The 12,775-nt window shown below is 44.3% G+C and overlaps 1 protein-coding gene across 3 annotated transcripts in view; it reads right to left on the minus strand.

The window, feature by feature from the left end:
* Positions 1 to 12,775, minus strand: part of Frmd5 (FERM domain containing) — a 448,328-nt gene that overhangs the window by 51,698 nt on the left and 383,855 nt on the right. For all 3 annotated transcript variants that reach the window (XM_068391258.1, XM_068391256.1, XM_068391257.1), the window contains 2 exons: positions 11,538 to 11,755; positions 10,282 to 10,419 (listed from right to left, as the gene is read on the minus strand). In XM_068391258.1, the coding sequence (XP_068247359.1) occupies positions 10,282 to 10,419; positions 11,538 to 11,755 (356 nt within the window). The remainder of the gene's footprint in view (positions 1 to 10,281; positions 10,420 to 11,537; positions 11,756 to 12,775) is intronic.

Raw genomic sequence — 12,775 nt, forward strand, 5'->3', positions numbered from 1 at the left:
TAATTGATGTTTTGTGGCAGAGCTGTGCCTCTACCGGACCCGCCATCTTATGGCGTCGTTGTTGTTTTGCATGTCTTATTTAGTTAGCCACAACAACGCTTCCGGCATTATATACTAATCGAATACATTAGTTTATTTAGTCTTCATAGCTAGGAACTTTTATATCGTGTTAGACGCTTTTTATCGGTCATCGATTGACCTCATACCAGTCGGCTACTATAGCCCCCAGGCCAGGAGCCTATATACAAGTGTTCATGCATGATTTATCAGTGATCCTAGACTAAGTTATGAAGATAGTGGCATTATTATTTTACAATACTTTTGACTAGTGATGCAAATGTTTTCGCCTTCAGGGACCATATAGGGGATAGGCTAGTCAGTGATTCTTTCTAGCCTAACCTAACCTTAGGACCCCTATATGCTTCCTTCATCCCCTGCCTTGGCACTCCCTCTATTTAGCCTTGATCCCTTTTCTGAGTAAAGGGATTTATTGTCTAATAGAGTATTATATCGCCTCTCAGTCCTCCCTAAAGGAATGAACCCCCTTTAGGATTGCGTCTGAGAGTGAGGTTAGGCTAGCCTACCTCTATGGCTAGGATAGTCTACGACTTTCCTGCGATAGCGATACGTCTTCTTCCTTGCCTAGTTCAGGACTTTTAGCCCTGATCTAGGCCGGGTTAGGAAGGTTTCTCTGTTCCATGCTGAAACTGTACTCTTGCACCGTTTTTAGCCGATCAGCCTAATCTTAGGTTAGGGAGTGTCCTCCCTTCCCTTTGTGGCCGCTCTGGTACAGAAACCCTTCCTGGGAAGACCCCTCTCTTCTCCCTCCCCACCTATCTCTTGTATAGCCTAGCCTATGCTTAGGTTAGTTTATACTCATCTGTCCCCTGTCCTACAATTCCTCCTTAGGGTGGAAGAGTAGGGCTACCCGAGCTTCCCTGTGCTGTCCGCTCTGGTACATATACCTTCATAGTGTCCTATAAGGTTAGTTACTAGTGTAGCTCTGCATAGGGGAGTCTCCCCCCCCCCCCCTCTTGGGTGTTCCCTAGCCCTCCCTTGGGCTACCTGCTCCCGGTCCCTAGTGACCCCTGCTTATGGATGCTAGAGCCTGTCTCTATCATGGGTACACCCCCTCAGGGAGGGGGAGGGATGTCTGGAACCCTGAAGGTACTTCCTACATCCCTTCCTCCCTCCCCCTGTCTCTCTTTCTATCCGGGTGCCGGTCTCTTGCCGCCTCTACTGCCGGCAATACCTGCCTCCCTCTTGGTGACTTCCCTACCCTTGCCCCCAGCCCCCGTGTACCGAGGGACTGCCGGCTGCCGCCGGCTACTACCGGCGGCTCTCCTACTCCTATCTATTCGTCCGCTTGCCGGTCGATCTCCGGAGTGCCGGCATATACTGCCGGCAACCCGATACTACCTGTACCATCCTTACCCCAGTCACCAATCCGGCATCCTCCGGCTGCCGGAGCCGCCGCTCCCTGCCGGCGTGCCGCCGTTGTGCCGGCGGCCGCCATCCTGGTATCTAACTGACTTTGAAAATTGTCTGTTCTAATGCCAGAATCTATGCTGGAGCGAGCTCCGGCGTGCCGGCGGCTGCCGGATGCCCCGGAGGCGTCAAGAATACTTGCACCCCCTCTCTGTAGCTATCATAAGACTAGATAGCCCTACCTTGCAAATAGATAAGCTGCTTTGCTTCTAAGATCAGTACCTAGTACTGCTCTATTAGTGATCATGCTGTCTCTTTGCATTCTTCTATTTCCAGCATGCTATGTGCATCTTAGCGCGGCTGGTTGCCAGAAGCAATTACCCTTAATGAGGCCTTCTGGCTCTTATCTGGGAACCGAATGAATTCGATCCCAACCTTGTCCTTGGCTTTCCATGGAGTTCCAATATAATGGGAATCCTAGGAAACTATATCCAATGATCTAGGTCATTTGGATTATCCCAGGACCAGCCTATGGTAACCAGCCGGGCGAGATGCATGGAGCGTGTCTCCTTTACTGTTTCATTCTCTATGCATCACACCTTCCTTAAGTTAAAATTAATGATTAATATTAACTTAATTTAAGAGCCATTCCTATGGCTCCCCCATACTCATTTTCTCTTTCTTCCACAGGAGGAGCAGATGAAGTGCGATTTCGCCTACTGTGCTGTGAAACGCTCCCAGTTTTACGGACATACGGCGTGCAGGACTCACGCCCCTTGCTCAGACAAGAAAGGGGATTGGAAGTTCTGGAATCCACTGGAATGTACGGTCTGCCAGGCCTACCTAGTTGAGGCCTTCCATAACCCTCCCTCAGCGGAGGTTAGAGACATTGCTCGTGAGAAACTGCGCAAGTGGGTGCGTGGTTTTCAGAGAAATGCTACTGGACCGTACCTGGCCACCGAAGAACTGAGGTCCCTGTTGTTCCCTAAGGCCTCCCCTGACTCAGTGGTTCCAAAGGAAGCAATCCCCACTGTCCAAATTTCAGTGGAACCTGATGTGGTCATGGCTCAGTCCATGCACGAGTGCCGTTTGGATTCCGAGGATGATGAACGGATCTCCGACGTCTCGGAAGACACGGAGAAGACGCTTATGGCTCAAGGAGCCGAAGAGGACGAAGACAAGGTGGAATACACCGAGTCGGAGATTGGAGCTACTCCCTCGTCCATCCCTCCGCCTACTCCTACACCGACGGAATTGTCCCTTCCGTCTACCTCCTCGACCCCGGATCCTTCCTCTTCCACCCAAGAACTGATCCGACTGATTAGAGCTGTCATGGACGACAGACTGAAGGAGAACCAGGAGTCCATCAGGTCTATGATTGGATCCAGAGACACGAAGAAGATCTCGGTCAAGGATCTCCCAGCTTGCTCTCATGCCAACCCGTGGAGGTATGCAGAGCATATGGTTATTGCGACCGGCAGGATCTTTGTTAGCGACAAGATCGGCACGGTCCCGTTGGAAGATGTGGAGTTCTTCCCAAGCTTCGAGGCCTACCCGGACTGTTACGTCCGACTTCGTTCCGAACCTGCCTCGAAGGAGGAGACCGAACCTAAAGAAGAGATAGTGTTCGATCTCGCAAAGGCCCAGGCTATGCTAGCCAACGCATTTAAGAGCAGGGGCTTTACCTGCTCTAAGCTTCCTGCCTTGAGCAAGAAGCATCCTACCTATGTCGCACCTGACACTGCGATTCTTCCATTTTTGGAAAAGGCCTTAGCTGCATGCCTTAAAGCGGCGGAAGAAGGGAAACCCTGCCCTGCACTGGAGGAGTGCAGACCCTTCTCCATCGTGACACCCCCTGACACTAGGCAATGGAAAGATGTCCAACATACTTTCGTCGTGGGTAGGCTCGATCCTGACGTCGCCGGACGTCAGTTTAATGAAGACCTCCCTAAGCTCAACGACCACCTCCTTCGCCGGGAACAAGACACGAAGGAGAGGCTTGCAGCTTCGCTTTCTCATCAAGTCCAACTTGAAGTAATGGCCTGTGACACAGCAGTACCCGATCACTACATGGTACTGGCCAAATCCCACTTACTCACGGTAATGAAGGACTTGTACCATTTCATAAAGGCTCGTAGAGCCTGTCGTGAATTCGTGTTTGTCGGTGCCACCGTGAAACACGAACCCCGGAGGCTGATTTCCTCCAACATCTGGGGAAAGCACCTGTTTCCTTCTGACCTTGTCAAGGAAATAACTGACAGAGCCGCCACGGAGAATAGGAACCTTCTCCACAAGTGGGGCATGTCCAGAAAAAGGAAAACCTCTCAGGACGATGGACCTCAGCCTAAGAGGAAACCTCAGAAGCCGAAACCCCAGCAACGTCAACAACGACGTCAGTTTCCGGGACCCGCTACCTCCCAAGTGGTTGCCCAACCACAACAGACCTTTCAATTGGTCCCCCAACCGGTGTTGTCACAGTCACCGGTCTTCACCCCTGCCTTTGAGCAGCCATCCACTACCTTTCATGCCAGAGGTAGAGGCTCGTCCAGGGGTGCAAGCAGAGACGCCTCTCGTCGTCCCTCCTGAGGTAGAGGAGGAAAGGGAGCTAGCGGCCGAGGCAACAAGTCCTCGGGACACCAGAAGCAATGAAGTGCTTCCGGTGGGAGGAAGACTCCGCCAATTCCAGGATCGTTGGACCTTCGATCCTTGGGCACACAGCATCATCAAGAACGGTCTAGGCTGGAGTTGGGTGCAACCACCCCCAATCTTCCAGCGGTTCTTTCAACCATCAACCCCCATTCTGGAAGAATATGTTCTAGACCTCTTGAACAAGAAGGTGATAAGGAAGGTAAAGTCCACCAGGTTCCAAGGGAGACTGTTTTGCGTTCCCAAGAAGGACTCAGACAAGCTCAGAGTCATTCTGGACTTATCCCCCCTCAACAAGTTCATAGAGAACAACAAATTCAAGATGCTGACGCTTCAACAAATAAGGACCCTTCTGCCTCAAGGTTCCTACACGGTCTCTATAGACCTGGCGGATGCCTATTGGCACATTCCAATGAACCATCACGCTTCCTCCTACCTAGGATTTCGACTCCAAAGGAAAAGCTACGCCTTCCGGGCCATGCCATTCGGCCTCAATGTGGCCCCTCGGATCTTCACAAAGCTGGCGGATGCCATAGTACAACAGCTCCGCCTAAGAAACGTCCAGGTGATGGCCTACCTCGACGACTGGCTAGTCTGGGCTCCCTCGCCCGAAGAGTGTACAAAGTCTTGCGACGAAGTTACCCAGTACCTAGAACACCTGGGATTCAAGATCAACGAGAAGAAATCTCGCCTCTCTCCGGCTCAGAAGTTTCAGTGGTTGGGAATCCACTGGAATCTTCAGTCACACCGCCTTTCCATCCCCCAGAAGAAAAGGAAGGAAATAGCAGGGTCTGTCAAGCGACTACTGAAATCCAAACGCATTTCAAGACGACAGCAGGAACGAGTTCTAGGCTCTCTACAATTCGCCTCAGTGACAAACCCAGTGCTTCGTGCACAGCTAAAGGATGCCGCGGGAGTCTGGAGACGATCGGCATCCATCGCTCGAAGAGACCTCAAGAGACGGCTTCCAAACAGACTTCGACGCCTCCTAAAGCCGTGGTCGGAAGCAATGGCCCTGAAAAGGTCCATTCCTCTCCAACACCCTCCTCCATCACTCAACATCCACACGGATGCCTCACTGGAGGGCTGGGGAGGTCACTCCCACCTGAAACAAGCTCAAGGGACCTGGTCTCCACTATTCAAGACGTTCCACATAAACATCTTGGAGGCCATGGCGGTCCTTCTTACTCTGAAGAAGCTATCCCCGCCACCCTCGATTCACATCCGTCTAACCCTAGACAACTCGGTGGTAGTTCGTTGTCTCAATCGCCAAGGCTCAAGATCGCCCCAGATAAATCAGGTGCTTCTCCCAATCTTCCGTCTGGCGGAGAAGAAGAAGTGGCACCTGTCTGCAGTTCACCTACAAGGATTCCGCAACGTGACAGCGGATGCTCTATCTCGGACAAACCCGATAGAGTCGGAATGGTCTCTAGACGCAAGATCATTCTCCTTCATCTCCCATCAAGTCCCAGAACTTCAGATAGATCTCTTTGCAACGAGCGACAACAATCAACTTCCTCTGTACGTAGCCCCGTACGAGGACCCCAAAGCAGAAGCGGTGGACGCCATGTCACTGGACTGGAACAGATGGTCGAAGATATACCTGTTCCCTCCCACCAACCTTCTGTTGAAAGTCCTCTCCAAACTGAGAACCTTCAAAGGGACAGCGGCCCTAGTGGCTCCCAAGTGGCCCCGGAGCAACTGGTACCCCCTGGTCCTGGAGCTGCACCCCAAGCTGATCCCTCTCCCGGGCCCAGTTCTCTCTCAACAAGTACAGAAGTCGACTGTCTTCGCTTCATCATCGAAAATCAGGGACCTTCATCTCATGATTTTCTCTCCCTTGCCGCAAAGAAGAGGTTTGGGATCTCGAAGAAAAGTCTAGACTTCCTAGAGGAATACAAGACCGAATCCACGAGACGGCAATACGAATCATCCTGGAGGAAATGGGTCTCCTTTGTTAAAGCAAAAAATCCTAAAGAAATCACCATTGATTTCTGTATGTCCTTCTTCATTCACCTTCATGGACAAGGATTAGCAGCCAATACGATTTCAACTTGCAAATCGGCTTTGACTAGACCAATTCTATATGCTTTCCAAATTGATCTGTCCAACGACATCTTTAACAAACTGCCGAAAGCATGTGCTCGCCTACGCCCAGCACCCCCTCCGAAACCGATCTCCTGGTCACTAGACAAGGTGCTCCATTTCGCCTCCAACTTGGACAATGATTCATGCCCCCTCAAGGATCTGACTCAGAAAGTTATATTTTTATTTGCTCTCGCCTCGGGAGCTCGAGTCAGCGAAATAGTGGCATTATCAAGAGAAGAGGGACACATCCTGTTTGCTGATTCAGGAGAAGTGACCCTCTCCCCCGATCCGACGTTTCTCGCCAAAAATGAATTACCCACCAAAAGATGGGGCCCTTGGAGAATATGCCCCCTGAAGGAGGATGTCTCTCTATGTCCAGTAGAGAGTCTCAAGGTCTATCTTCGCAGAACTTCGAACTTTGGTGGAGGCCAACTCTTCAAAGGAGAAACATCGGGCAGCGACCTGTCACTGAAACAATTAAGAGCGAAAATCACCTACTTCATTCGCAGAGCGGATCCGAACAGTACACCCGCTGGTCATGATCCTAGAAAAGTGGCATCTTCTCTGAACTTCTTTCAGAGCATGGACTTCGAGAGCCTTAAGAACTTTACGGGCTGGAAGTCCTCGCGAGTTTTCTTTAAACATTATGCGAAACAAGTGCACGAAATCAAACATTTTGTGGTAGCCGCAGGTAGTGTTATGAAACCTGCACCTAACTCTGCGTAGAACAGTGAGTTACTTGGGACTCTAACTCTTCGGGTGCCTATGTTGACCCTCGAGTGATTCATAGTGATGTCTAAAAACACTTAGTGCTTTTATAAATGTTCTTATCCCAGGTGGAATGTCATAGTGTCACACAAGTGCCGCATGCCTTGAGCATGATGTGTTATTTAAAGACTTGCGTTCCTCGAGAACGAGTACCTACTAATCCTGAAATTCCCTTTCAGATTCAAGAGCAAGCCTTTATTTCTATGTACATTATTATTACTGTAAATGAACTTTACTTTTTGCTGTAAATTATTTAATTTCTGCATTGTGAAATAAAATTTCTATTTTATTACTTGTGCGTCTCTTTCAGCTCCTACTTACTATGAAATACATACTGTCATAGTTTTATTTATTCCTCCTTTCTTATGGTCATGAAGAATTTAAGATGTCTATTCTTAAATTATATTCACCTTGTCTCAGTAAGGTTCCTACACGAATACTTACTTCTGATAATCAGGAGATGAACCCTACACACAGTGCCCAACCACCACTGGCCTACTCAGAATGTTCCTATACAAATATCAAACATTCTGCTTCATCTCTAAGCTTTTAAAAGCTCTTCTGTCAAGATGAATAGCCCTTCAATACCACTTTGACGTCGGCATAGCCCATGGGAACTTCCTACCAATGGGGGGCAGGATACTTCGTTCCTATGGTTCTTACCTAAGATTACTTTGCTATTTTTGTCAATGCCTAGGCACTTAACTCTGGGGGAAAATCTACCACGATACATTGATTCTCTGGTACTCTTCCATCAGGACGCCATGGCTTGAGCCCAAAAAACGGATTTTGAGCGAAGCGAAAAATCTATTTTTGGGTGAGATAGCCATGGCGTCCTGATGGACCCTCCCTACTACTTCGTCAGTTTGTTCCCACCCTACACAATTGTATCATGGTGATGGGCAGCAACTGGCGCCAGGATAAAGACGCTCGTGACGTCATTAGAGCAATGGCGTCCGTTTGTTTACGTCTCGAGTATCAGTAGTAGCCACGAGTGAGATTAGCTGTGGAACGGCTCCCAGCTATTCTCAGCCCTTACACACCGAAGCGTTAACTCTGTTCGGGGTGGAGATAGCTATGTGGCACGACCAGACATGCGTGTCCCCTGTTGTATTACGATGTCTTAAAGGGAAACCTTTGAGATACTCGCTCCAGAAGTTAGAATTCTGTGATAACCTGTGGTTAAATTCTCTGGGAATATCTTAGTAGTCTTATACCCAAGGAAGCTACCAAACAGGAACCTTCCATCAGGACGCCATGGCTATCTCACCCAAAAATAGATTTTTCGCTTCGCTCAAAATCCGTTTTATTTACTTGTGCGTCTCAATCCGCTCCTACTTATACTATGAAATACATGGTTGTCATAGTTTCATTATCCTTCCCCTTTTTCCTCTATAAAACAGATGAAGATAATTGGGTCAATCCCTATTATATACTCACCCTTGCTATGTAATATTCCTAACTGAATACTTACTTGCGCTATACCTTCGAGACCAGACTGTTCTCCTTATAATATACAGTGCCTAACCACCACTTGTCTGTTTTTTGAGAATGTTCCTATACGAATAGCAACCATTCTGTCTTATCTCCGAGTTCTTCACGTTCTCCCCGCAAGGTGGGTAGCTCCTCAAAAACCACTTTGATCCTCAGCATGGTCCGTTGGGACTTCTCTGCCAAGGGGGGCAGGGAGTTTCAGCCCCATGGTACCTCTATCAAGATTACCACTCTTACTCTATTCAAAGCCCTCGGCACTTACACTAAAGGGGAAAATCTACCACGATACATTGATTCTCTGGTACTCTTCCATCAGAACGCCATGGCTTGAGCCCAAAAAACGGATTTTGAGCGAAGCGAAAAATCTATTTTTGGGTGAGATAGCCATGGCGTCCTGATGGACCCTCCCTGCTACTTCGTCCAGCCTTTCAGGTCCCACCCTGTCCTGCTGTATCATGGTGATCGGCAAGCAACTGGCTTCAGGATGAGGACGGACGTGACATCATTTAGCAATGGCGCCCGTTTGTTTACGTTTCGAGTACCAAAAGTAGCCACGGACGAGATTAGCTGTGGAACGGCTCCCCAGCTATTCTTCGCCCCTACACATTGAAGTGTTAACTCTATGTGGGGTGCAGATAGCTATGTGGCGCGTTAATACATGCGTCCCCTGTTGATATACGATGTCTTAAAGGGAAACCTTTAGGATACTCGCTCCAGAAGTTAGAATTCTGTGATAACCTGTGGTTAAATTATATGGGAATATCTAGTAGTTTATATACCCAAGGAAGCTACCAGAAAGGAACCTTCCATCAGGACGCCATGGCTATCTCACCCAAAAATAGATTTTTCGCTTCGCTCAAAATCCGTTTTTTCAGCTGGGGTAACAAGGTTAAAAGTTGATTTCCTTGTTGATATGGAATTTTTCCTTAAATAGGCTATTAGTTATGAACTTATGTTAATAAAATGAAAGGTAAATATAGTTTGGTTACATTTATTATCAGACACCGTACCTAGGGATACCAATATACTTAAAAAAGACAATAGATTTGATATGTTTTGTGGTGCTTGACTCGCAGACTTTGAACAGCTTCGCAGATACAGAAAATTTATTTTTGAAAACTAGCGACTGCATAAATGGGAAATCGCATAATTCGAACACGGATAATTCCGGACTGTACTGTATAGGGTAGTCGTCACATAACAAAGACTGGGTTTAGGAGATTGGTACTGTTATTGAGTTAGTTTTCAAGCCCTTGTGTAACAATGGTATTCTGCCTTTTCTATTAAGCACTGTCTTTTATTCATTGTTATAGAACTGGAAGGGTTTCTTTTATTTAGTTATATGAAACTATGAATACTACTGTTTTCCTTTTTCTTTTCCATTAGGCTCAAATACACAAGGTTATCTTTCAGTTACATAATATAAAGTCTGAAAAAGTTATAATGGGGAATAGCATATACAGTTTTGACAGATTTTTTAATTTCACTGGCATGTCTGTCACTTGACCCACCGAATGTTAAAGGCCGACAGCATAGGGAAATTTTTTACACTTGTTAACATAAAAACTATTAAAAGCTTACAAACACTTTTTCCCCCTGAGAGGAATAATCAAGCTTCTCATACCAATGATTTAGTCAATGCATTCAACATGCACACTTGAATGCCTTTCACACTTAGACATACACTTATTCATAGTAAGTATTGAGAATGAATAACTTTGAATTCAAAATAAATTACACCATATATCACTATCTTATTGTAATGCCACCAGTAAATTATGGATTTCAATTCAATCTGTGAGAGAGGGGAGGATGACTTAAAACTCTAGTTAAACTACATATTTAAAACTTTCTAACCTCCACATCCTCCATTGACATGATTAAGCCCTTCTGTTGAATCCTGAGATCCTGTATCAGCTCCACACAAAACATCCTCGTCTAAACTACTGCTTCGATCAATGTATGGAAGTGGTCGGTGAACACGGCTCATCACAGCTATAAAAAACATTGTTTTTTTTTAATCGAGAATGAAACCTGTGAGTGGTTAACACCTGCAACAAAGTTTGTGTCACTAAAGCTGGCCTCTTAGGTTTTAGCAGTATCTTTTTAGCAGCAGCTACACTGCTTTCTGTCTTTTACTTCTTGTCCATTCCCACAAACCTGCTCAACTTCTTTAACACTAACTAGTCTCAATGTGCACATTTCACTAAGGAACAAATACTTCAAATGAACCCTATCAAGTCTGCAAGCCTAACTCTTTGGTCTTGTTTATCTAAACAAACACTAATTCACTATATGGTTTCTTCATCTCATGATACATGGTGATTTGTTGTCTACCGAGTAAGAGAGCATCTTTCCAAACAAGTAACACAATGTGGGAACCAGGGAGTAATAAAAAATCTAGGGAGTAATAAAAAATCTTTGAAACATCAGTTTTACAAACTATGTAGTCATCATTATATACAGTAGTGAATTAGATTTAAAAAAGGACGGTTTGAAACAAAGATAATTATACTTCTTGAAAATATGTTTTAATTAATCTAATTATTTACAATATTCCCACATTCATGGTTATTGTTTATGAAAATATACTATGGCAACTTTCCTTTTGTTTGAAAACAATATTTTAACAGTAAATGATTTATCTATTTACTATAATTTACTGATTATATAAAATTGGTTATCTCCCTTTTCTGATAGTCATTCAATTCCAGAGAAGCTTGCAAATAAAGTTAATGGCCTTCTAGTTCCTTCCATTGAATATTGCAACTAAATGATACACAAGTGAATAAGAAAGATGCACTTAAACATTGCATTCATGAAGACATAGATTAAGATTCTGCGAAGAATAAGCTTCGATATAATAAATTATTATACTGATCTTACATTTTTTTGTTAAAATACTTAACAAGAACCTATTCTTTGGAATTCTTTTACTAACTCATACTCTACAGCCTAAAATCCTTTCGTAATAGAAGAACAAATGAGCTATCCTTACCTTCATATCAATAAAAGCCTATTATGATGGCACACATGGTTTATTTCTAAATTAATGTAAATATGATCAGTAAACACATAATATTGTACAGCCATAGAGAAGAACAATTACTTACCATCATAATTATCAGAGTCTGCTGGTGTAGTTGGAAGTGACGTTGACCTGCCAATATTTCTGAGGGAGACCCGATTCACAGTGGGAGGTTCTCTCAATATGCTCGAGCTCTCCTCTACAACTTCCTTCTCACATCGTCCAGCATAACGGAAGCGAGAACCCCGTGAAAAGAACGATCCTCCGGTTACTACAACACCATGTTTATTTGAATTCTCTAACCTGAAATGTAAATAGAATTGTGTGTCACTGAATAGCATTGAGAGCAAAAACTAATAGGCAATACTGACTAAAATGGAACAATGATAAATAAGAAAAATTAGAACAAACTTTTAACTCCTTCACTACAAGAAAGTTGGATGATCTTCCTCAGTAGGTACATACAAGATTTTTCACAATCAGATATACCTGCATACTTACTCTATAATAACCTACATTTCCATGTTTATTTGTTTTACTGCTGATTACACAATAAAATTGTCAAAAGTTTGCTTTATTTTCTATTGTATTTCACTCTAAACAACCAAAATATTCTTTCCATTCATTGTAAATTGATTAAAGAGTAATTCTTCAACATTTTGTTTTATATAGTTTTACTCTATAAATGATGGTAAAGCAGTGTGATTTTATGTGTAAAAAACTGTATATTCATTGAAGTGACTATGTTATTCTATAACAATTCCACAATAAATAGCCATTGAAAGATATACTGTAACATTACTCAGTAATAATGGACTTTACATCATACAGAAATATGAAAATATCCATATATTTCCTTTGACACAAGGAGTACTCTATAAGGTATTGCTATAAGGTATATGATAAACAAAAAAAACTTCATCATTACAAAAGAAACATTTGTGTGTGTGAGAGAGAGAGAGAGAGAGAGAGAGAGAGAGAGAGAGAGAGAGAGAGAGAGAGAGAGAGAGAGAGAGACATACATACATACATACATACATACATACATACATATATATATATATATATATATATATATATATATATATAATATATATATATATATATATATATATATATATATATATATATATATATATATATATATATATATTTTTGGGCTCAAGCCATGTCGTCCTGATGGAAGGTTCCTTCAGTAGATTCCTTTGGATATATATAACTACTAAAATATTCCCAGAGAATTAAACTAAAAGTTTTCACAGAATTCCAACTACTGGAGCGAGTATTCTAAGGGCTAACCCTTTAGAATATCGTATATCAACA

The sequence above is a fragment of the Palaemon carinicauda genome, chromosome 17 (genome assembly GCF_036898095.1).
Source record: "Palaemon carinicauda isolate YSFRI2023 chromosome 17, ASM3689809v2, whole genome shotgun sequence".
Classification (NCBI taxonomy): Eukaryota; Metazoa; Arthropoda; class Malacostraca; order Decapoda; family Palaemonidae; genus Palaemon; species Palaemon carinicauda.